The sequence below is a fragment of the Rissa tridactyla genome, chromosome 4, assembly GCF_028500815.1.
Source record: "Rissa tridactyla isolate bRisTri1 chromosome 4, bRisTri1.patW.cur.20221130, whole genome shotgun sequence".
Classification (NCBI taxonomy): domain Eukaryota; kingdom Metazoa; phylum Chordata; class Aves; order Charadriiformes; family Laridae; genus Rissa; species Rissa tridactyla.
The window spans coordinates 29,695,725-29,722,791 of NC_071469.1; the positions used below are offsets into that span (position 1 = coordinate 29,695,725).

Consider the following 27,067-nt stretch of genomic DNA (forward strand, 5'->3'; position numbering starts at 1 on the left):
GTATTACAGCAGGGTTTACACAGCCACTTTTCTGCACGAGACATTTCTGACTTGTGAGCCCACCAGCTCACAAGCTGGCACAGCAGCCCTAATACTATCTTTGTCTTGCAATAACAATACAATGCATCAAAGACAACACGATTAGCAATTGACTGCCAGAGAAAAACAATCTTCCCACTGGTGCTTCCCTTAATTTCTTCTAAATAAAGGTGAAAGCTTTGTGCTGGACTGGCAGGCATCAAAACATGGAGTTTTTTATTCACAGGATTGATGAAAGTGTGCATGTGTCCCACACCTAGCCTACAGAGACTCCGGAAGGAGATGGCAATTCATTTTCTGTTTGATCCATTCAATTCCTGACCTCTCTGCTGAGAGGAACAACAGAAATGACAATTAGCATAAAAACTGGAGGTGGGTTTGTTGCTGATGTTGGGTTTTCTTTTGACATTACTGATTATCTATTAGAACAGAACTAAAATGTAATAAAAATGTTCAGCTTAAAATACTCAATATGCACCCTCAGGTAAAGACATTTTGTTATTCTGTACCTAAGGTCAGAATTTGTGCCTTAAAGGCTCTTCTTTGAATTATTACATTCTAATTTGTCCACCCAAAATTGTACCACAGGGTATTGTCATCAACAAGGTCCCTGTAAAACAATTAGTGGTATTATGAACTGTCTGGTACATATTGATATTCGTAGGCTGCAAAGTCTCCACTGCTGTGAGTGGAACATGCTTCAGACCTGGCTGCAGATTCAAGCAGATCACTGCATTATTCCCTTGGTTCATGCCTCCGGCTGTGAGTTATATCATCTGGGACCGTTCCCAACTCCGTTTCTGATTCACTGCGTGAAGTACCCACAAAATTACTGATTTGTACCCCTACTTCCCCATCCACAAGATGGCTTGTACCTTATAAGTGCTGCTGAAGTGACACACAGATAGAAAGTGCTGCAGAAGGGCTGAGCGGACTGATGTTTTGTCGGGAACTAAGTTATTATGCACAAAGAACACGATTAAATAAAAATGCAAGTTTTTAAAAAATTTCATCTAGGAATAGATTTTCAGCACCAATTCTTTGCCACCTCTCTGCTTTGCACCGTCAACAGCACATGGTTTTAAAACCCCCTTAACGGAGAAAGCACAAAGCCGAACTGCAGTTGATAGAGTGGAAAGTTTTCCAGAGTGCAAGTCCCATATAGGAGATATACGAATGCATGACAATTCTGTTCCCCCAAAGAGGGCTGCACCCTATAAATCAGGCAGAGCATAGACAACTCCTGTGCGCCGAGTGAAATTACTGTGGGTTGGGGGTTGCTCCAGAGCACGTGCCCTCCTGTTCACTTGTCATCGGAGATGTTAACATTTCTGATTAATTCACAGACCTCTCATTTTATTCTTCATTCCTTTATCCTTGCTATCCTGTTCTGCTGCAGCTTAAAGATTCTTACCGACCTGCTACAATAATCACCGCCCGCTTCCCCCCCCAACCTGGTGAAATTGTTTAGTGATGCCAACCGCGCTTTTAATTTGCAAGACATCAGACACAGAGGTAATTTATACCAACATCTGTTCATTTCTGACTTCTGAAACAAACTCGCACATGCTGCTACAAAATCCCATTAGAAGCGGGAGACAGCCTTCTGCTATTCTGTATTCCTCTTCCCCTCACATACCCAGGCTTGCATCGGGGCTTTATTTTTAAAGATAGGATGCCAAACTGAAAGAAAGGACCTTACATCTTTGTATATGTATGAAAGTGGCCAGGAAATAACATCCTCATATCACAAAAAAATCACAGCCAAACTAAGGGCAAGTTTCCACAAACATTAACAATCTTGATTTCCCCACTTCAGCTGCTTCTCTTATCTGCCCAAGAACCACAGTTCAATGTACTCCTGGTAAACACAGGCCAAACACATATTACATGGTCGTGCGCTCAGACGTCTTGGCTATTCCTTCTCCTTTGTTCCTCTTTAATCTGCACTGGAGTATGATTCGAGCTTGGGTTTTGCACAGAAAAGCCTCTAATATTAAACTGACTCCTCTGCTCAGTATTGCTTCTGATAAACGAATTCTTAATAATGGGAATATCGTTTCCAATGGGGCCTTTTGGAGCTTGCTGGAGTGAGGGACGAGCTTGTGAATGAAGAAACCATCACCCACATTCTAAGTGTGATTGCAGTCAAAGAGAGACGGTAAAACCTGCCTTAAGCAACTACCCAAGGGACCAACAGAAGCCAGTTGCATAGCAGACAGAGGTGGATTTTTTAATTAAAAGGTTGGACAAAACTGTAGTGAAAACCTTAGAGGTTTTTTTCTTTAAAATGGTTGCTTTAACCACAGACTTCAAGTGAAGAGAGGGCTTGATTGCAGGTTTCATTGTACCAGCAAACAGACACTACAGAGGCTGTGCAGCATGAAACAGAAACATGAATCTCCATGTCAAGTCACGATTTACAACCTTGCCTATGCTGTGAATCTACTACAATAGAAAAATCAACAATGGATACGATCGCAATAGCTTGGATGGAAATTAATCTGACCTACTAGGGAGGAGGAAGAGGATACTGAAGACCGCAGAAAAAACACTAAGATGTTAGCAGCAATGGTTATAATGGAAGCTGAGTGCTTGAATAGTCTCTTTTGGAGAAATGTATTCCAAAATGGTATCAGGCTATTATAATTTAACAGAGAATGCTGTACCACACGAATTAAGTTTGCTGCCTGGCAAGATCTGCCAAGCAGATCTCAAGAACAGGTATTAGGTAAGAAAGGCTGGGGCTGAAAGGAGAAGGGGAGATTTCTACTTGATAGGGGAGCAGAATAAGGTTTAATATAATCTCCTCTTTAGAACTTCAATCCCTCAATCCCGCATTTAGCCTTGTTGCCTGGGGCTCCTTTTCTACTACAATTGTCCCCAAGCTGCCTCTCTGCACTAAATTTTGTGGTTGCTGGTTGAAAAGATTCAGTAGTACAGATTGATTTCCTACAAGTGAGGAGATGAGGGATTACCAAAAGCAGTCCTGGTTAACAAGATTGGGTGCAGAATCTCCTGCTAGAGCAGCCCACTCTGCCAGTGTTTTGCATCCTTTCACTATGACATATGGGTTTCATTACACAAAGATTTTCCTGATTTTAACTTGGAGGCGATTACATTGGAAACTCAGAGCTATCTTTACATCTGTAGCAATTTAAAGGTTAAGTAACTTTTAATCAAATGACAAAGACTCATAATGTTTTTTCCTCGATTGAAAATGAAAACCACTGTTCCGGATATTCCTTCCAGTGACAATTTAATTAGAAAAAAAAAACTGCACTGGAGATTGGGGTCCAGCCTGATTGCTCCCCGTAAAAAGCCTTCTCACACATATGACAGCACAGGACATACTGTGTCATAAGGTCTGGATAGCCAGGAAATAATGGAAGGATTTACTGCTACAAAATCAGGAATAAAAACAGTGATTTACACTTATATAAGCAACTTTCATCCATCCAGAAGAATCCCTAAAGCAACACACACATGTACATTCTTTTTTAACATAATACACACTTGAATGCAAAAGCAGAACACACTTAATGATAAAGTCTATGTAAAAAATATGTGACAAACTGTATTTATCCCACACTTATGACCATCATTACACCTTGCACTGCTTACTACTCCTGAGCTTAACTAAAAATCTCAAAACAAAGCCTGTAAGCATCTTCAAACAACAGATATTTTAAAATGAAGTCACTCGCTAAAGAAGCACTTCTCTCTGTCTCCCCCAGACGTACAACTTACAGGACAAATTGGACTCTGCTCCTCCTCTGACCTGAAAATGTAGCTGTGTTGAAATCTAAACGTCTTGCTACTATAAAGAACTGGAAATACAATTAATGCCCTGTGAACAGAACATGTTTCTAGCCCCGAGATGTCTTGTAGTAGCACACTTTGAATGCTACATTCTTGACTACAAAAAGGTTATTTTAGGCACTGTCATGCTTTGTTAGCTTATCAGTTATTCCTCCCATTCAGTTGTATTTAGAGTAACTAAAGAATTTGTTTTTCAACATGGAAGGATTCCTTTAAAGTACTAATCATGCACTCTCAAACTACTGCTGTGTCTTAGGACTATACAGAAAACTAAACTAAAAGGGTTTATTTCTGAAGAACTATCAGTAAAAATTACCAGTTCAGGGCAAAGAACATTAATTGCAGAGAGACAGCAGAACACTCCTCTGATTTTTAACCCTTCTATCACAAGGGTCTGTTGCATCAGAAATTATTTCTTTTGTCCTGAGACACAATATCAGGATAAGAAGACACAACCATTCTTTTTCCTACTTGGTAGGACATAAAAAGGGGTTAGAAGAATCTGCCTGTGAGTAACTGTGGGAGTCTTGCTTGACTGGACTTGTGAAAGCCAATGGCAAAGCCACATCTTTTGGCTGGGCTCAACAAGTATTGCATTTGGAAAGGAAATTAAAAAACAGTCATGGGGGTTGGGGGGAGTGAAAGCAAAAAGGCAATCTAAAGCCAGCAAAAATATTTAAGATTGACGTTATTACTAAACAGCCCTCAAAGAAAAGAGAGGCTTATTTCAGACAAGACCAACAGAATATTACTACCCAGTCAACACAATCTGAACTTCTGTCAGAGAAAAAGAGAGGTCTGTATGGACCACTCTCTATCTCGAGGCCAGATCCCCAAAATCCTACCACCACCTGGATGCCTGCTGGCACCAGCTCACTCCTCTTCCTTCATAAAAAGAACTCCAATTACTCTGCTAACTGTATACTCCCTTAACATAATTGTCAAATGAACTACTACTTGATGACTATGGGCCTTTGACAAATACTTATTAGTGAATGGTACACCAAGCCTAATTTCATGAAGAGCTGGAACTGCCACCTCAGGACAGCAGTGGTTAGCAAAAGCAGTGTCAGTCGCCTTTACTGAAGGCGGAACTGGCACATGCAGATACTCAGACCTGTGCTTCAGGAACTGTTACATTTACACTGGAGACCAGTGTAATCATCTAGCAGTCCTGAAACCCATTTTTCAGGTAAGACGACAGAATCAGCATAAACCTCCAGGTGGAATAAGCTTGCATTACTGTGGCATCTTTCAATAATCAATATCAAAGCACTTGCAAAGTTTATCAAGCTTCACAGTATTCTTGAGACATACAGTGATTTAATTCCCATCTTACAGATGGGGTCACAGCCTCAGTAAGGAGTGATGTACAGATGTATACTAAAGGAGTCAGCAACCGTGCTAGAATTCAGGCTCTGAAAGATGAGCTCTGTCAAGTCTTGCTGCAGCATTTTAAAATATTAACACCACCCTTGGTAGAAAACATCATCGTCCTTCCCTTGGTGTGAGACAGCAGAACCTGCCCTTACTTCAGCTGTAGTTCACAGTCTGGCAGGACTTGCTTTGAAATGCCACAGAAGGTGGGGGCTTGCACAAAACCAGGCTATGAACCAGAGCAGGTGAGGCACGTGGGCCGCTCCTCCCAGTGTGCCATGGAAACAGTCATCTCTGACAGAGAAGTGGTAAACAGCTGAGACCGATACAGTTTTAAACCACTGAAACAGTTTAGTGAGTGTTAGATAGAGCCTTAAGAATCGGAATCAAATACCTAATGCTTTCCTGAATCACTAAATCCTCGTGTGACCTCTTTCCACCTCCTTTTTCTCCACCCACAGTAGTGGTGTTTTATCATATACCTGATAAGAGATCTCAGAGATCATTCAGGATTATCCAGAATGGTGATAACGGATCTGCTGCAGATTAAGATGTCCTCAAAAATGTTATTGTTGCTATCAATAAATACTAAAATTATATCAGCTCTAAAAAAATTTAGGTTCCTTCTCTGCAGAATAATTTACCTTGTTCTCCTAATCAGATTTCCCTACCTTGTAAGGCAGCACCATTCTGTTTCCACTCAGTTGCAAACAATGATGTTCAGAGAGCTTCGAACGCAAACACTACAAACAGTATTTATTCACATACAGACAGGGAAAGGCAGTCAATGAAAACACTCAAAGCAAGGGGCAATGACATCCCTGCCCACGCCCAGGGAGCTACTAAACTTCCAGGTCATGGATATCAGGATGTACAGATATTTTGCCCTGACTGAACCCCGTACTAAAGGAAACTCTTACAGTACCTCCCACTTCTAGAAGCTGCCTGCGGGGCCAAAGACCTGATCCCTTTGACCCCCAAAGCAGGGAAAGAGTTACATCTTCTCTCTGCAAAGCCAATAAAAACCTCTCTTGATTATAATTTAGATAAGAGCCACTGGATTGAATAATAATGTCTGAAACTCCCCTGGCTGTTTCACCTTGAGACGTCCATCACTGGGTTAAACATGATGCTAATTGCATTTGGATTGATTAATTTCTCTCACTCCTGTCTATTCGAATAATGCTTAACAAAATAATCACAGCACCCAGAGCCAAATCTTCTCCGTCAAAGGAATGAAGCCATCAGAACCAGCAGAGATGAAAGAAATGAAGATGACCCGTAATTACTGCTACGGTGATATCATTACCATATTATAGAAAATGAGTGTACGTGGGGGGAGCGGGGGCTGCGATTATTATTTATTTTTTAATGGAACCTCACATCCCAAGAATACAGATCTGACACAGTGGAGCATACAGAAATGCAGAACTAAAAAATTATTGTGCATTAAATCACAAAATACAGTGAACACTGGGACTGTAGATGCATTGAGTGTCTTGTATTGTAAGCTGCTGTTTTTTCACTTCACTATTTTTTCATTGCAATAATACTTTGTGTATGACTAGTATAGAGAATTAAGACGCCTACCTTCCCAAAAAGATCCTCAAGTATGTGCAAGAGAACTCACCCATAACCCTGATGCTAAAGCCATTCTCCTTTAATATCATTACAAGTCATCTTACTTTGAACATTGGCATTCAGATTTTTAAGCCACAAGACCTAGCCTGAGGCTCAAAGAAAAGCTAGCATGCGAGACATTTTTATTCTTAAATGCTGATTCCTATCTAAAGGCAGTTATAAATTCTATCAGCAGCTGCAGTAGATCACTTTCAACCATTCGTTACACTTGTTCTTTAAAGAGATTAAATGTATCAAGTCTGGAAGAATTTAAACTAGGATTTAAAAAAACAAACAAACAAACAAACAAAAAACCAACCCAAAAAACAACAAACACTAACCAAAACCACAACCCTAACATCCAAAAGGAAGGCCTTCTGCTCCCTTTATTCTCCAAAATACACTCCCAAAGCCCCTCTCATTTGAGAAACAAATAGCTTGGCAATTGTATAAGATCTTCAGACACCTGTGCACTGCAATTCTAATTGTGGTTTATACAGTTCACTTCTCTTTGTGCTGCTTATGTCTGCCCCCTAGTCTCAGACCGAAGACAAAAAAAAAACCACACACAACTAGCAGCTTAAAATATTTATTCTGGAATAAAGCCAAGGTCAAATACACAAAAAAATTTCACACGGCAAAAACCTCAAGACCTAAGACCAGATGCTGACTCATGAAGCTAATTAAACACAGAAAAATGATGTTCAAGGATTTTATAAAGCTTAAAGAAAGAAGTTCAAGTTATGCTTCTAATATTAAAAGCAGCATGAAAGGCAATTTTATATCAAAGCTGAGGATATTTTCAAATATACCCGAAAGGGACTTCACTAGCATAAGTTATCACTGGAACAGCTACAGATTCGCAGAGCTTTGATCACCAAGTCCCGCAGATGTTGGAGGCAAACAGTGGGACAGAAGTGTGGCACGTTTTAACGAGAAGCGCTCTAAAGGGGTTTTTTTTTTTTCTACCTGCTTGTACCAAAAGGAGAATAATCTCTTCCTGGCCTCCCAGCCCCTGCAGAGGACTAAGAGTTCTGGATGCTTTAGGTTTTCTCGCCACAGTATCTCAAAGAGGAATCCTCTTTATCAAGCAACGTGGAGAAATGAGATCGAAACTGTTTGCTCAAAACTCTTGAGTGTAAAACACATGAAGCAGCTAGGTGGAGAGGTCTGCACTGAATATACACACACAGCTGAGTATGAAAGGTTTCTGGAGGTGAAGGAACGAACCCTTTTCAGAACTGCTGCCCAAGCTCCCGTGAAACAGTCCACCATGATGTGGTGCCCCAGCCTACGCTGGGGAGCAGCTATTTACCGGTTGGGAGCAAAGCAGGTGAACCTTGAAAGTAACAATTTTTTCAAGTCTTATCAGTGGCTGGGGCACACAGGCCAAGGCAAAATCTGAGCCCAGGAGCCAATAGGAACAAAGGGATTAAGAGTTATTAGGAGTAGAGAGAATTACATATTTACAGTACAGTTACTGAAAAATAATCGTGTAATGATTATGTAAGTCCCTATACTCCTTTTGGCTAATAACGTTGGGATACGAGCTCTACGGTTATGCAAGCCAGGGCACACAAATCCAATCAGAAGACATCAAGGCATGTTTGCGGGGAGGCTTGAAGCTCTGGTTCAAGAATGGTACAGCTTCCTTGACCTCCAAAAGGCAAAAACAAGCCCCTGTTGGTAGGTTAGCTAATGGCTTGACCTGTCAAGCAGAACTGAATTTTTAAATTTAACTTCTGGCAACAAGCTTCATGGGAAGAGATATCTGGATGAAAAAAAAGCTCATACTGTGGTAGTCTGTATTTATTTGTCCAGACGTATGTCTTTACTTTAAAAAGCAGGTTAAATTCTTAAAATGTTTTCTAATACCAAGATTCCTCATTGAAACATTTTTCCATGTAGATGACTGCAGCCCTTGACACAACAACGAATTATCAATATTGAAGGTCTCTATGAAAAGAAGATTCATGCTTTTTATGAGTGAACGATATTACTTGATTTACACATGAAGTAAACCAAGATTCCTTTTGCCATTAGTACAACAATAAAACACACAAAATTACATAGAGGACTTTTATAATTTCAAGAAATCCAAGTTAAAAGTTTATATGAGCAAATACAAGTAAATGATTGAAATCTCAGTGTTCAAGGCCAAAGTCTCAACCTTAGTTAAACAGAAGAACACTAATATGCAGTTTGCAGGCTGCAGAAGAAAACCTTCACAATTGCCTCCATCATTTTATTCTTTCCTCCACATGAATCAAAGGTACTTTCTTTAATGACTGCTTTTATCCTTATCCTCATCCTTCCCAGTATATTCACTTCTTGCTTTAGTCCAGCTTTTTCAGTTATGCTACTCTTCGCCCGCCACAATCCTCTTCTGGCAACAATATCATGAGCTGAGGAATATTTGAAAGTCCAGAAGAGGAAATCCAAAACCATCTTTACCAACTCCAAGTGGTCACAAGACATCTGAGAAAATGCACTGATTTAGAAATGTTACCGTTTTTACACCATCAAAATGCTATTAGAGTCAAGTTCAGATTCATAGAGAAAAAAACACCATGTATTTGGAAGAGTTAAAAATCACGGGAAAATTCTTATAGAAACTATCACTAGTTTTAATCTGACCTACTTGATAACAAAATTCTAATACCACTCAGGGCTCTTTGGAAGATATTAAGTTATAAACAATGCAGGCTCTGCTATGATTATTACAATTTAGCTGTTAATGACCTCAAAGGCATCTAGGCAAGGCGTAGTTGTAAAAGCAGATGTAAAAGATGCCCCCCAAAATAAACCCTCCCAGATCCATGAAGAAATGTGAGAACACTTTTCATAAACACCTACACACTGTTAGTATCCATGGCTTTTGAAGAAAAGCTTAAAGACATGATTCAAATACAAGAAATGCAGAGGTATGAGAGTCTGTAGGTATCTCCTGAGAGTAGCAACCAGAAGAAACTCCAGTTTCTTGAAACCCAGAAATGAAACACACTAGTCCACTGTCATTCCAAAAAAACCAAGCCAAAACAAACAAAACAACATTATTTTTCACTCCAGAAGGTCTACTGAGAGCAGCCCAGTAAGCTTCGATACTCTTTTGCTTCCAAAAATCTCTTCACGTTTATCCCCAGCCCATGCATACCACTGGTCAAGGCCATGTCCACCATTACCTTCTTCTCTTATGAAAGCTGAATAACAGTGCCACAGCTATCTTTTAATGAGCAGACTAGTGTTCTTCATCCATTACTGGAAACCAAGAGCAGAGGCAATGCAGTAAAGCAGAAGTCAAACCATCTACAAGACAGCTCAGAAAGTAAAGCAGAAGGTGGTGATGGCCATGAGGAGTCTCCATAGATGTAGTGACTGGTGAGATTGCTCTGAGTGTTGAGGGGCATTGAAGAAACTTTGGAAGCCAGGGGAACCCAGAAGACTCCATGATCCAGTGACAACAGGGCTATCAGACATATTTGGAGGTAGAAAGGCACAGTGGAGCAGAAAGAGGTATATGGAAAAAGAGAATGTAAGGAAAAAGTGATGAGTGAAGAAAATTTAATCTATGAGAATGGTCAAATCGTAAGGTATACAGTACAATATCGTATGAGAAAAATTATAGAGAATCAGAGAATCGTTCAGATTTGAAAGGACCTTCGCAGACCTCCAGTCAAGCTTCTGTTCAGAACAGACAGGCTGCTCAGGGCTTTAGCCATTCAAGTCTTAAAAACATCCATGGATGGAGACTGCACAACCTCTCTTGGCAATCCTTCCCATACCTGACTGTTCCACGCTAAAAAAGGTTTCTGACTAGATTCAAGAGAAAACTTATTGCTTCATAGAATCATAGAACGGTTTGGATTGGAAGGGACCTTAAAGATCATCTAGTTCCACCCCCTCTGCCATGGACAATGACACCTCCCACTAGAGCAGGTTGCTCAAAGCCCCATCCAGCCTGGCCTTGAACACTTCCAGGGATGGTGCATCCACAACTTCCCTGGGCAACCTGTTCCAGTGCCTCACCACCCTCACAGTAAAGAATTTCTTCCTAATATCTAATCTAAATCTACCCTCTTCCAGTCTGAAGCCATTACCCCTCATCCTATCACTACATGCCCTTGTAAAAAGTCCCTCTCCAGCTTTCCTGTAGGCCCCCTTCAGATACTGGAAGGCCGCTATAAGGTCTCCCCGGAGCCTTCTCTTCTTCAGACTGAACAACCTCAACTCTCTCATCCCGTGGAGAGGTGCTCCAGCCTCTGATCATTTTTGTGGTCCTCCTCTGGACCTGCTCTAACAGGTCCACATCCTTCTTGTGCTGAGGACTCCAAAGCTGGATGTAGTACTCCAGGTGGGATCACACCAGAGCAGAGTAGAGGGGCAGAATCACCTCCCTGAAGAAGGTCACACTTCTTTTGATGCAGTTCAGGATACAGTTGGCCTTCTGGGCTGCAAGCACATATTGCCAGCTCATGTTGAGCTTCTCATCAATCAACACCCCAAGTCCTTCTCCTCAGGGCTGCTCTCAATCCATTCTCCGCCCAGCCTGTATTTGTGCTGGGGACTGCCTTGACCCAGGTGCAGGACCTGTTGTCTCTTGTCCTCCCACCATACAGCACTGTGCAGAGTCTGACTCTATCTTCTCAGTAACCTCCTCACAGGTACTAACAGGCAGCTATCATGACGCTGTGAAGTCACCTCTTTCCCATGTTGAATAAGCCCCATTCCCTCAGCCTCTGTTCACAGGGCAAGTGCTCCAGCCCCCTGATCATCTTGGTGGCCCTCTGCTGAACTCACTCCAATATACCATGGGGCATGGAGGACACCACTGGATGTGGCACTGCAGATACAGTCTAACGACTGCTAAGTAGAGGTGGACATTCACCTCCTTCAATCTACTATCCATGCTTCTATCAACAGATGTATATGCAATCCCACATTCCTTTCCCAAATATTATCTACCTGCTATATTCCTGTTCAACACTGTGTCCTAGCCTCCAACCCTCCACCCAGCCACTGCTTTGCTTAATGTTCCAGGAAACCTGAGCACCATAGTCAAGAGTCAGTGCACTTCATGCCCTGAGATAGGGGAGGAACTGTTTTCTCCTCCAAATTTTTAATGCATATATTAATAAACAGAAATTGTAAGCATTTTTTGTAAATTAACATACTCTCTATTTTCAAATAAGCCAGGTACTAGGCATGAAAATCTTGAGGCAACCCGGACCACTATCTGTTGAAAACCAAATGACAGCTTGGCCTGCTACCCAGAAACATCCATCACCCAGCCCTTTTCTGTTGGGATTTGTGTTGAATGACGTCTTCTACAGGTTAACAATTAGTTTTTAGCATAAAAGTCCTGTGTCATCATCGTCATCTCCCCAGGAGAGAGAAACAGGCTGACTGATTTTTAGATTATATGCTCCGATAAAACACAGGCTCCTGACTCCCTGTGTGCTTGTGCCATGCAGGCCACCTGCTCTATGGAGCTGCCACAGGGGACACCCTCAAAAAGGTTTAATAATAATGTTCTCTCTAGAGATGTAACTCAGAGCATGCTCTGAATTTACATTCTGTATCACCGACTAAAATCTTGTATATAAAATCCTAGTAATAGATAGGATCTAAGACTAGTCACAAAAAAAAAAAGAAAAAAAGAGTAATACAGTATATTTTAGAAGTGTTATTTCCTATTAAACAAGAATCTGCCTGGTCTGTAGTCATAAAAACTGTAAGTGAAGAGAGGAATTGATACAGCAGGACAGATCAGTGATCTACGCAGACAGGTATCCTGTCTGAGTGCACCCAATGTCAGAAACATCATAGGAAAAAAAAAAAAGCACGGAACCTCATTATGAAGACATATGAAATAATAGTCTCTGAAAGATTCCTCCTCTTCTTAAGTGCTTGTTTTATATCCTAAGCAGCTGATATTTCCTCCTTCATTTTATATTTTATTCTGCTATAAGTAGAAATGTTCTCATCATCCATTTAATTGCCTGATTCCTTTTCAATAGCTGCTAAGTACTTGGTCTAAAAAAAAAAAAAATCCCAGTGTGGCAGAAAGTTCCACATCAAATTATTCATTGTGTAAAAAGCATTCCTTTTTGCCACTTTTAATCTGACTTTTTTTTTCTGAATTCCCCCCCGCCCCGCCCCATTCCTTTCAGGTTTGAGAGTCAATAGGAATTTTCAATTTATCTTCTCAATTGTAGAGATGTGAAATAACAACTGCGCTACCTTTCAAAATCAGAGATTCACTTTCTTTCACATTCTCATGAAGAAATCTCCTGATTTATATATAGCTCTCTAGAAGTGAATGGTGTATTTCACACTATCTTGAAATTATTCCTACCAAAAGGCTGCCTGCAGTGACAGAGTATCTGAAGTTACAAAAAAGAGAATGAGACTTACTTCCTTTCTGGGAAAAAATTATGAAACCTTATGCAGAAATATGTGTTGTAAAGTACAAACAATTAATAAAGTCAAGTAGAAGAGGTGGGAAACAGCACAATAATTTGCTGTGTCTTGGAGCTTCACTCAAGCCTGAAGACATACAGGGGTAGAACAATCCACTCTACTTCCCCATGCTGGGGACTGTGCTTTCACCTGGCTGGTCTGGACCATCCCAGGAGCTCAAGGAGGCTTGAGGGGTACATGCAAAACATGGCTAAATGCTGCCACATTCACCAACTGCACACAAACTCCAATTACTTTGTGTAACTAAGTTCTCTGGCAAGTACAGGTAGATTTGTCATGAAAATTCTGCCAAACAGCAAGTTTTTAGTTCAGAAACATCAAAATCCTATAAAAAAACCCCAACATAAAGAATATCAGAACCACTTAGCATAATTATTCTTATCAGTCCAAGTATAAAGAGCTATCAAGTGAAGCTGACTCATGTACAGATCCTTGTTTTGAAACCTGCCTTTTGAAACCTCTTTACAAACCTACCGAAGTGACAAATCTTTGTTAAGAAAAAAAAAAAAAAAATCAGTGTAGTTTAACTAAAACTTTTTGATTACAAATGCACACAATGATCACAATCTGCTAACTTTCTCAGACTTGCCTAACCAAAGTAACAGCAAGTTACAATTACTTTACAACTTCTTGAAAAAAGATTTTGCTATTTACATACATGACATAAAACATTAAAAGATATCATGGCCCTTCAAGCAGCCTGTAATTTGTACAACAATGAAGATCCAGAGAACAAATTTTACTCTATTCTCTCCCTTCTATTTTATAATAGAAGAAAAAGCACGGCTGTGACTAATTGTTGCCATGTTTGAACTTCAAGTATGTCCTCTTACATTTCTAATAGTTCTGAACGATAGTTCTACACCAATGCATGCAGCATGGGCAACAAACAGGAGAAGCTGGAAGCCACCTGGCAGCTAGAAAGCTACGACCTAGTTGCCATTACTGAAACTTGGTGGGACAAATCTCACAATAGCAGTGCAGCTATTGATGGCTACAGGCTGTTCAGAAGGGACAGATGAGGAAGGAGAGGAGGAGGCCTTGCCCTCTACATCAAGAGATGGACAGAATACAAAGAGCTGTCTCTGAAGAACAGCCACGAGCAGGTTGAAAGCTTACGGGTAAGAATATAAGATCAAGGCAACAAAAGGAACCTTGTGGTTAGTATCTACTCCAGGCCACCAGACCAAAGGGAGACTATTAATGAAGTCTTCTTACTCCAGCTACAGGAGGCATCGCGCTCGCAGGCTCTCGTCTTGGCTGCAAGACTGCAACCACTCCAACATTTGCGGGAAACGTAGCACAGCAACCTGTAGGTAATCCAGGAGACTCCTGGAGTGCATTAAGGATAACTTCTTAAGCCAGACAATAGACAGCCTTACCAGAGGGTACGTGATACTGGACCTATTAGTCACCAATGCAAGTGGGCTAATCGGTGACATCAAGATTGGAGGCAGCCTGTGCTGCAGTGATTATTCACTGGTGGAATTTGCAGTTCTGAGGGATACGGGTCAGGCCAAGACTAAAGTCAGGACCCTGAATTTTAGGAAAGCAAAATTCTAGCTCTTCAAGGAGTTTGTCAATAGGAACCTCTGGGAAACTGCCCTCAGGGACAAGGGAGCAGAAGACAGCTGGCAGATCTTTAAGGACACTCCACAGAGCACTACAGCTCTTGATCCCCAGGTGTAAGAAATCAGGAAAGGAAGGCAAGAGACCAGCATGGCTGAGTCAAGACCTGCTGGTCAAACTAAAGGGCAAGAAGGAAAGGCACAGCTGGTGGAAGCAGGGACAGGTATCCTGGGAAGAATATAGGGATGCTGCCCAGTTGTGTAGGGATGCGGTCAGGAACGCCAAAGTGCAGCTGGAGCTGAACTTGGCAAGGGATGCAAAGAATAACAAGAGGGGTTTCTACAGGTATGTCAGCCAGAAAAGGAAGGTCAAAGACAGCACACCCACCATGATGAGAAGACTTGCAACAACTTTTAACATCTGACCAGGAGAAGGCTGAGTGGTCAACAACTTTTTTGCCTCAGTCTTCACTGACCACGTCTCTTCCCACATGTCGAGTGGATGGACCACGAGGCAGGGACTGGGGAGCAAAGTCCCACCCACTGTAAGAGAAGATCAGGTTCATCGCCACCTGAGGAACCTAAATATACAGAAGTCTACGGGACCTGATGAGATGCATCCCAGAGTACTAAGGGAATTGAATGACTGCCAAGCCAGTCCCCATGGTATTTGAAAAGTCATGGCAGTCAGGTGAAGTCCCTAGTGTCTGGAAAAAGGGAAACATTGCACCCATTTTTAAAAAGGGTAGAAAGGAGGACCCAGGGAATTACCAACCTATCAGCCTCACCTCTATGCCTGGGAAGATCATGGAACAGATCCTTCTAGAAGTTATGCTAAGGCACATGGAGGACTTAGAGGTGAATGAAGGGGATTGAGAGCAGCCCTGCCAAGAATGACTTGGGGGTACTGGTGGATGAAAAGCTGGACATGAGCCGACAATGTGCACTCACAGCCCAGAAGGCCAACTGTATCCTGAGCTGCATCAAAAGAAGCATGGCTAGCAAGTCAAGAAAGGTGATTCGGCCCCTCTACTCCGCTTTCGTGAGACCCCACCTGGAGTACTGTGTCCAGCTCTGGAGTTCCTCAGCCCAGGAAAGACATGGACCTGTTGGAGGGGGTCCAGAGGAGGGTCAGAGGGCTGGAGCACCTCTCCTAAGAGGACAAGCTGAGACAGTTGGGGTTGTTCAGCCTGGAGAAGAGAAAGTTCCAGGGAGACCTTACTGCTGCCTTTCAGTACTTAAAGAGGGCTTATAAGAAAGTTGGGGACAGAGTAGTAGAGTCTGTTGCAATAGGTCAAGGGGTAATGGTTTTAAACTAAAAGAGGGAAGATTTAGGCTGGATATAAGAAGACATTTTTTACAATGAGAGTGGTGGAACACTGGCACAGGTTGCACAGAGAGGTTCTAGATGCCCCAATCCCTGGAAACATTCAAGGTCAGGTTGGACAGGGCTCTGAGCAACATGATCTAGTGGAAGATGTCTCTGCTCATTGCAGGGCGGTTGGACTAGATGACCTTTAAAGGTCCCTTCCATCCCAAACCTGTCTATGATAATTCTGTAATATTATCTTGGTGTCAAAAAACAGTCATCAAAAGAGGGATCACAGGCAATTTGTTTGGAATAGGAGGAGGAGAGAGTAAAAAGCTCCGATTTCCACATCTACTCAGGTCCTCAGATATAAAGGACGTGAAGGGGCTGGTAGAAGGCATTTTTAATCCTATACGCTCTAGAAAGGCAGCAACATTCATTAGCTACCAACACGGTCTAAATACTCTGAAATGGGTATGTTGCTAACTTACAGTCACAATATGGAAGAATATATAAACAACATGAGGCAAAGCCATGCTACATAGTTCTGGCATGGGCGTTCATGTTAACTCCATATGATAGCTGTGTTTCTTATCCATAAATTTTAACATTTCTTTCAAATTATTTGGCTGCTCGGGAGTAATAAAACACTACCTTGCATGAGTACAGTAATGCTTGTACAGAAATTATATTAAACAGCATATTTACTGAAAAGAAAGAATAAAGATAAAAGAAAACAGAAAAGGCAGGAAGCAAAGATAAAGTACTACAGAACTGACATTCTCTTCATGCATAGTAAAGATTTTTCACTTCTCAGCTTCGTTGCCATAGCCAGTTACCATTTGAATCATTACATTACATCTACATCCCACTGTCTTCACGATTTAATTAAAAGCCAAGTGATACCCACACTAAGTACCATCGACATCCACAATCTCTTCTCCTCCCAGGGACCCACATGCAAAGGGCCTACAAACTCCTACTGCCACCAGCCTAAGAAATGCCCTTCACTGGGACAGAGGCTGCCACTGGCTTGAAGGAACTTGTGCCCTCTCTGGGAATCCAGCTGCAGGTCTGAGCTAGTGAATACCAACCCGCAGGACTAGTCAAAAGGACGAGTGCTTAACATTGCCTTTGATGCTGAACTTATTGAAAGATCACTGCTTATTTGCCCACATGAAACAAATACCAAGATGAGTGCAGAGAAGCAGATGGACAGACAAACAATGTAAGCCAGGAGAGAGAGAAGACTACTAATAGGGCTTGCCCAAATGCTGAATACTTTTAAAGGAATACTTTGAAATCATGAAAACTGATTTCGTGGCAGGGTACAGCACATCAGTCTTAAATTCCATTCTTGTTAATCCATGGATTTTGTTTTACCCACTAGGCAGGGGGCACTCAAGATCCTCATTAGGAAGTGATGTGCAGCTATGCACCAGAGAAAGAGGAAGACTACAGCCTGTAGGATGTCAGATTTCAGTTAAGGCACTGCTTAGCAAGAAGAGAGCACAGCAGGTACATTTTCAATGCCATCTGCTGGATAAGATGGACAACTCTGATAAAGGTTAGAAACCATTGTTTTCCGTCTAACATCATCAACGTATAGCAACAATTCCCTCCTCTTCATGCCTTGCCTTAACAGAGATCAAAATTGAAGTTGTCTACATAAGCACTTCTTATTTCCCACACTCTGACAATGCATCCAAGAAAACAAATAAGCCAATTAATTATGAAAACATTCAGATGCGTAGAAATGACTGCTTGTTACTCCTGCTGAGAATCCAGGGGGTTCTGACAATGGAAGATATCTTAAATCACATTTGATGAGAAGAGCCTGATACCTAGGTTGAAAAACTCCCATCCTAAACCAGCTAATACTTCTTTCTGAAGACAGCAATTAAAAAGTCACATGACAGGAATGTTTTTCCCTTTTGCCCAAGAGTATTTTTCCCATTGGAAAGACTAACAACTGGCAGTATTCACTCATCTAAAGGAGTGGAAACAGATGTGTGTCACGATAAACTGGAACAGACCACTACTCTGAAGAGACAGGTAACTTCTATTGCTAAGGAAGCCCAGAGAAAATATCCTAAAATTTGAGAATGGATATTTATTAAAACAAGAGCGGATAAAAGGTCAGTTTGATCTGGAAGATGAGGACAACTTTCTGACTTTAGTGAATTATAACTTATATTCTGGTTGTTCAAACTGCAAAGCTTCATTAAATGTGTCTCAACTGTAAACCACTGACACTACAGATACCTATAATTTCTCATAAAGGACATCTGGACACAGTCCTCTTGTGATAGTATAAACCAAAGCACTTCTGTAGACTCTGGTGGAATGTCCCTCTTGGTCTACCATGCCATTTACACAGTCTATTGATCACCTCGATTCAGTAAAAAAAGAGGAATAGACATGGGGTCTGGCACGGGGTTGATATAATTCGTATAAGAGATGCAGCAACAGATTGCGCTCCCAGGACCTCAAATACGGAAATCATACTTGCTGACGTGAAAAAACAACAATTGTTAATAAACAGATATTCTGCTCTTCAACACTCCATATGGCGGTCTGATGGATTAAACACCAGCAGAGTGTTGATCGCTCTAAAAGCTCATATTGAGATGATCTGGAAAATCTGTCTATCTACAATTTATGAATTCTGGTTAATTTAATTAAAATGCTGCATCACTAAGTGCCTTAATATGTGGAAAGCCATAAGCTTGTGAGGTTCCTGGAACATGCCTGCTACAGAACAAACTAGTAAGAGTGTCCTTTTTAATTCGGGATACACAAAGAAAGCCTCCTGAGCTTCAAAATCAGTTTAAGTTTACATGCAGGGAGAAAAGAGCAGAAAAACCTCCAAAACAGGCTGAGGGACAGGTGATAGAATAAGGCTAAGGATGCCAGTGGCATGAAAGAAACAATGACGTAGGCTGTCACGGTACTGGTGACTTCTTTGAAAGGGGCCAGCCAAGGTTAAAGGAAGCTAGATGGCATATAGTTAGTACACTGAAAAATGGAGAGAGAGGAGTGGGGCGTCCAGGAGAGCCACTGTCCCCTTGCAAGGGGACAAAGGCCAGGAAAGTCCCAAGAGAGGAGGAGTCTGTGATCAACATGCTTGGCCAAATGTAAACCCAATGCTGTAATCTACCTTTACCAAGGGAGGCTTGAGATCTGGCTGCTTCTTAAATTGAGACAGGCTACAGCACATACACAATCAATTACTGCAATTGAGCTAAGGGGTGGTACCTGTTCATTTTCAATTTGGTGCCAACACCATAAAAGAGAATCCTTGAGGCTGAGCCAGCTTAGAAAATTCTTTCCTTGCAAGAAGCATGGCTGGATGAAAGAATACAGATATTCCCAACCCAAAAACTCTCTGACAAAAGACAAGTGAGTAAAACGCTGGGATGTGGAAGCAGATGATAGTTGAGGGAACAGATGGAAAACCTCTTCCATGTCTGCAGCAGCTCTGAGTTAAAAGAAGCCAAGGCATTCCTGATATGCTCATTACTGTCTCTGGAATGGACCCATGTGTATTAATACTTTTCTTACACTTAATAATAGCTATTTTTGTCCTTCCTAAACCAAAAATGACAATTCTGGATTCAGTTCTTAGCAGCTGAAGCTGAGGATGCAGCATCAAGGGTCTTCCAGGCAAAAAGGAAGGAACAGCAGTCTTCCCCAGGAACATATTAGTTTAGGCTCATTTCTTGTTAAGAGACCTTAAACAGAAACAATTCTGGATTTTGTTCTGCAGAATGATCATCTTATTTGGAAAAAGAGAAGCAGTCTCTCTAGTATGGCAATTGGTCCCCTACTTGTACAAGCAGGTGAGGTTCTGCCTGCAAAACCCAGGAGTATCTCCCAGGAGGAGGGCATGCGAAGTTGTGAAAAAGGCCTGATGGCGTTCTACGGCTAACACAGTATTATAAAAGAAGACTGTCACCCATTAAAGGACACTTCATCTGTGTTTCTACAATTCATTGCATGACAAGAAAGAACACTGACAATTTACAATGCACACTCCTACACTAATCTTTCCCATAATGGTAGAACTCAGTAAAATTGATCTGGAGTAAATAAAAAAATAAAGCCATGTGCTTTGAGAATAAAACCCATTTTAAAAAAAATCCCAATCACATTTACATTTCACTCTCCAATATCACATCTATGCTTCCTCTAGACTATTTCCAACTACTTTTCAGGACATGTGACTGAGCATGCTGGAGCCAAAGTTAATTATTTCCATATTCAAATACAAGAGTACTGATCTATACTATTACAAGCCTAAGAGTCAAGAAAAAGTGCCTAAGACAGAAAGCAAGGTGGGGAAAAAAAAACCCCTTCCTTCCCTTAAGTCTTCTCTGCTTCAGAGAGACCAAGCAGGCTGATCTCAAAACAAGAGCAAGTGATATAACCAAACAAAAGCAGATCTGAAAGGTGAGCAAACCCCACAAGCCTCACAGTCATTATTACTGTGTCGACAGCACACTTGTTAAAAATGTATATTTTAATTTTCTGTATTGCTAAAGGTCCCAATTTGCCCAGGGATCTAGCTAAGCTGCCATTTTCTACCACGACAGAGTCTAATCTTTATTTAATGGATTTAGCATCTATCTTCACTAGAGTGGTCTCTAAGGGAAAGGGGAGGGGAGTATGAAGGGGCAGGAAGAGATGATCAGAGCCCCCCTCTCCTTCATCCATCCGGCGCTCATGTTTGTGTTCAAAATTCAATTACCTCCTTATTGATACTTCACAGAGATATTTAAGCTGCAAACATGAAGCCCTGATTTCCCAGGGGGCCATGCCCCTCTCTATTTCACTGCTCTGCTTCCCCCAGGGTGAATTCCTGAGGCGTCCATATTAATAGGTAATCAGTCACAATTCATTTATTAAACAGCTAGCAAGGTTTATCAGCCTGCCCTGATTAGCCGGAAGAAGCCACTGAATTCCTAATTTATTTATGGAAATGTAAGTGTCTTTTTGAATTCCATTCATGAAAGACAGGGGTACCGTGGGTCTGGCACACTGAATTCTAACAGGGAAGCAGCAGGCAAACCGGGGATCGGGGACTTTGCAACTTCAGCCCGGGAAATGCACTACACAGTGACCCCAGCGTGATCAATAGATTTAGGGCCAGAACCTCACACAAGCATTCACAAGGCAGCTCTGCAGAGAGTAGGCATCGCCACCCACTGCAACTAGAGAATGAGCATCCTGATGGCCCAGGACATGGACAGGCTCAACAGAAGTTCCCTAAACAGAGCAGGTGATGTGGTGAAACTGGGTCAAAATAATGAAAAAAAAAAAAAAGGCATTTTAAAAAGTTCCAATTAAACGTTCAGAATATTGCTGAAAACTGCCAGGTAACACTAATATACACATTTACATATAAAGTTCAGCTTTTTGAGAACTGCAGACTGTTACAACCTTTAAATTATTTTTGCCATAATCACTTCAACTGAACTGGTTTTAAAATGCAACAAACAGTGCCACTGTACTTTCAAAGTAAGAAAGACAGAAGCTCAGTGATGCTGCTGGATTACCAGAAAGTAAAAATGGCTAACAACAACAACAAAAAAGGCACCTCTCTATTGTTTTAAACAGAGAAACGGAGAACTCAATAAAAAGTAACCGTGAAATGAAGAGACTTACACATGCACTAAATACATCTTAAGGCAATTAGATAGCTTCAGATCACAGATACAGCTTCAGATAACATAAAGCTTATATACAGTCCTCTGAAGGTTCAAGGCCACCACTGGTGAAAAACACTTTCTTTTTATCCCTTTCAGCTGTGTAGTGATCTCTGAAACTCATATTCAGCTGAATTTTACCCACCATAGTTACTTAAGCATAAAACAACTAGGAATAGAAGACTATAGAAAACATTTGTATAGAATACAAATTTGTGTCAAGTAGCTTTCACTGTATCGCCTTCTGCGTTTAGTGACTTTTCTGAACAGCTCAACTGGTAAGTTAACATAGGGGTTGTATTTTTAAATCCTCTGAACAAGGAGGATGTCCCTCAGGTACATGCAATAGCCAAAAGGGTATTTTTAATTCTTTTTTCCAAAATTATTTAGATCTCAAAACTGACAGGGTTTAACAGTGTACAGTGTTACATGGAATATAGACAGAAGCGTGTTTAAACATACTGAGAGCATTTCTGTAACACTATTTCTGAGACACGGTTATCAGACATTTTGTTCAGTGACTTCAGTACTCTGATCTGATTATTAACTGGCTAAGAGGAAAGTATTCAAAACCAACAAGTCAAAGCATAAATAATGGAGGATGCAGATGCCACTCCACAATATTGTCTCTCACAGAAATTATTTCAGTTCAATCACAATTACTTGAAAATATATTTCAAATAACAACCCAAAATCCTATGTAGTTTAGAACTGGCTACACCTGTGTTTACCCTCTGAGTTTACAAGCACAAGCTTAATAGTTGCATACAGGGTTTTAATTTGCTTAAGATCTCTATGCAAAAATTTCACTAGTATATTAAAACCGGCATAAAATCCCCACTTCAACTAAACTAGAACAACCCATACCCTTAAATAAAAAAGATATTATTTCCTCTCAAATTACTGTGGTCAGACATGAAAAGATGTAGTACACACAATAAATACAACCAAAACGCTAGGAGGAATGAGCGTTTGAATTCATCTACAGCCAGAACTCGTGTGCTGCAGGTGTCTGAAGTCAGGGATGGCATGGGGAAACGAATCCTGGAAGCAGCATCTTTTCACTGCCCAAAAAAGTAATCAATAGCTTAATTGTTATTAGTTTGTGGTTTAGGCAGACAAGGGTAATTCAGCGTATTTTTCCCACTATGAAAAGTAGCTCCTAGAGGAAAGGAAAAAACAGAATTTACAGGAAAGACTTCTCACTACCTTTTCTCCACCGTATAAGGAGGATTTCCACACTGGCACAACCAGCAGACATCACAAGATTTTACAACAGGCCCAAACATCTTATCAAGATGTGGTTCTCAACAGTCAGTTTCTCCAGCCCTCGTTGCTTGGGGAACTGCAAATGCTACCGAATAAAACAACCTGTTCCCTTCCTGAATCTAGCCATACTTCACCTTTTCCCCCTACAGCAGTAAATTCACAATGGTGATTCCAAGCGATGGCTTTGCAGAGTACACAAGACAAAACGCACTGCCGAGCAGGTAAAGCACGACACTTGCGCATGTTCTTACTGGGAAGCTCACCACTGAGCATCAAACTCAGCATTATTTTTATTCCCTCAATACATAAGCTCCTTATCATACAGAAAACCACAGCCCCATCCATAACGGATGTCCAACAGATGCTGCCCAAACGTGATGGAGAATATAAGCTGTAATCACACTGCAGTTATTTCTAGTCTTCAAAAATGTTATTTCTAGTTATTTCTAGTCTTCACAGCTTTCGAAACACAACCGAGTGAAAGCAATGCAGCACTGGCTTTCTGAAACCACGGAAAATTGCTCCAGGAGATGCAAACTGTTGTCATTCATGTCAGTAAATTCCTTGTCTGTGTTCAAGACAACAGCACTAGCACTGAAATTATTACACACCGCTGCTTATGTTAGCCCATACACACAAGGAAAGGGCTTACCTACCCAACTGCCTTGCATTCTCACCCACATGACAGCTCCCCAGATATCACCAACTAGCTTCCCAAGCAGATGCACTGTCATCAAAAAAACATGTATGTGGAAAACCAAACCTACAAAACTATAAGAGAATAAAATTCAGTATTACAAGAACCACAGCATTATAATCTTTACCTCATTTTCAAACTAACCATTTTAAATTCCATTTTAATACAACTGCGTCTGATACAGAACACCCAGTCAAACACAGCGCAATACTGCACATCCACCAAGGCAGAACTGGGATTCATGTCCCTGTATAACACCCAAAGGAAGTGCTTGCAAATAAAACCAAAAAGTTTAACATAGGTATTCCTTCCTTTCTAAATGCTACTTGATATACCTTGATGACAAATGCCTATTACTTGGCTGAAAATTACTGTTCACACTGTCATTCCATCTCACCTGGTCATCCATCTTATACATTTATTTCTAATGCTCCCATAACAATGCCCATATAGTTCTAAGGTTACTGCAGTAATGAACTGCATGGTTACAATAAAGGCTGGGATAATTATTTCCCATCTTTCTTGCACATATAGTCAGCGCTGACAATATCACGCTTCTAGTGACTTACGCAAGGAACTTCACAAGCCATATACATACACAAAATTCTTTCCTATGCTTCTTAATGCCGCAGCTTAAGTAACAGCCATTTACACACAGAGCAGAACACAGTTCAGAATAAAAATGAGACTCTCTAATTGACACAGGAGAAAATTAGATTCTAATTGCATATGCTGTATTTTGCTGATGACAATGGGGTTAGCATTTGCAAAAGAAGTGTTATGAGTTCTTTAATGACCAACAGGTTATTAAGACCTTTGTCCTATAACTGCTTGGAAATGTAACATTTCCAACAGCAGAGAGCCCTCTAGAGCTACCACGGGATAACAGTTCAGCAACCCACCGGGAGAAGGGCACCGATGCTGCTTATTGCAACACCCGGGCTCTTCACCATTCCCCTCCAGCTACTGACCAAACCTGATTTTAACTGGTTCAGTAGAACAGAGACTAAACCCCAGAGTGAGAAAACAGAAGTCAAATTTTAATTTGAAGAAAATGGGAGCTAATCATTGTTGAATCACCACTGAACCTAGAAAGCTCTAAAATGTAACAACAGGTTTCAGAGACGTCAAGCAAGTACTTAAAGACAGACTTATATTATTTATAACACAGATGTCATAAAACATCACCAAATATTTGGAAAGGCAGATTTTACATGACAGTGTATACCGGCACCAAAATAACTGGCACTTTGTGCAGTTTAAACAATATATGGATATATGCCTTCCAGCACAGAAAGCTCTCCATATGGAAATGCCCTATCAATGTAAAATAATTTCTATACATAAAATATATTCAGCTAAACTTTATTATAATAAGCTTCAGTAGCTTTCACTAAAACAGTGCTCAAAACAACACACAAGTGAAATCTACTTAATCGGTTATTAGACTCCTCTCAATTACCTCCACTCTTGTGCTGTAGCAACCAATCGGTAAAAATATCTCCTCAAAACTAAATTATGAACTGAAAATCTCTACTTACGCAGCATGGAGCTTCCTATTCCCATCTCCCCAATTACAGTAAAAAGTTGTAAGATAAATCACAGAAAAATAAATGAACTATATCCTTTAGCTTTACAGTCAAGACTTACAACTGTGAAAAGCAGTAAATGCAACTTTATTCTCTCCTCATTGTGACCAAAAATTTCTGCAAGAATAAAATTTCTGAGAGAATAAACCCACCCATTTCCTCAGAACCAAACCCCATCAATACATAACACTTCGGGATTGACAACTGAAGTGCAGCACGCCAACCACAGGTTTGGTTCCACATTTTAAGACCCTAAGTTAACCACTGAAAGTTATGAGCTTAACTTTCTGCGTGTTAATTCATCAGGCTTAATTATGATATGAGCTTGCAGTGTGCTCAGGGAACAACAATCTCTTGGACACTTTAAAGAATCCACAAACAGCCTTCAAACATGCTTTCATGGGCAAGTATAAAGTAATGTTTTATTATCAAAATAAATTTCTAAGAGCCAGCACTTCACTGGAGGGGGGAGGTGAAGAACAAACTTGCAACGACTATGATGAGAAGAGGTACTATGTTTACTCTGCTGGCAATGCCATTAAGCACCCTTTATTGATCTTCAGCTAGAACTCAAAAAGCCACAGCAAAACCCCCTTGCACAGACAGAGACAATTCAAAGTGTCTCAGCACTCAGACAACTTCACATTAGGATCAAGAGTTGGATTTTTTAATAGAGAAGTACGCGATAAGTATGTAGTAAGTTCTCCATCACTATTAATTTGTTTTAGTGAGACAGGGTTTTTTTTCCCCCCTAAAAAAAGACAGCTTTTAAACGAGGGAATTCAAGCAAGAAATTAATTCAAAGAAGCCTTCTAGCCACACCATCAAAATTTTTCTTGTGACGTTTTAAACTGTATTTTTCCCACAGCGCAGACTGGGTCTCATTTACAAGCTCCGTTTCCTAGAGTAGCCTTTTAGGATGCTCTAAAAGAGTTGGAGAAGTGCTCTCCTTAAATTCTAGTTCTCTCAGAAGATTGCCCCTAGGCCTAAAACCAGATAGACTTATACTTGCAGAGTAACATATGAGTAAGAGCAACAAAACACAGTTTTCAACACTTAAATCCATCACAGGGCTGGAACAAATTAGTACGACCAATTTTAAATTGTCCTGAATTTACTAAGATACTTCACATTGACTTCAGAGTGGTCTGAATTGAGTCACCTAAAAACAGAGATGAAACAAAAATGAGATTTAGTACCAAAAAATTAGGTTCATTCCCTTCCCCTCCCTGCACATTTCTGTCTTATCATCTGACCTTGTACATCTGTTACATAGTCTCATGATGGATCTGGTATTAAAAACCCTACTTTCAGCCAGTCTGTCCTTTTATCTCTCAGTAGTATGCAACTGGTAGGTATCTGGTGAGTATGTACTTCCAAGCACCCTCAACAACTAGGGCAAAGAAAGTGTTTTCTGTTTGGCAAGGTCTCCCCTTTCCTATCTCTTTTCCAAGCTCCCCTCTTGGTCACTCAGCTTTGTGAGTAAATCCATTCTTTCCTCACAGCTTCCTCAAGTAGCATCAACATGAATTTCACTCTTCCTCTGTCCAAGCTAGCACCAAGACAGAGGAGACCTGTTATTTTCACTC

The 27,067-nt window shown here is 40.9% G+C and overlaps 1 protein-coding gene across 10 annotated transcripts in view; it reads right to left on the minus strand.

The window, feature by feature from the left end:
- LIN52 (lin-52 DREAM MuvB core complex component) overlaps nt 1–27,067 on the minus strand; it is an 83,583-nt gene that overhangs the window by 39,135 nt on the left and 17,381 nt on the right. The window contains exons 6-7 of one of the 10 annotated variants that reach the window (XM_054201689.1): nt 15,295–15,449; nt 7,239–11,307 (exon numbers count right to left, since the gene is read on the minus strand). The exons of 7 other annotated variants lie outside the window; for them this stretch is intronic. In XM_054201689.1, coding sequence (XP_054057664.1) covers nt 11,284–11,307; nt 15,295–15,449 — 179 coding nt within the window. In that variant the 3' untranslated portion in view covers nt 7,239–11,283. 2 more of the 10 variants (XM_054201688.1, XM_054201695.1) reach the window with 2 other exon arrangements.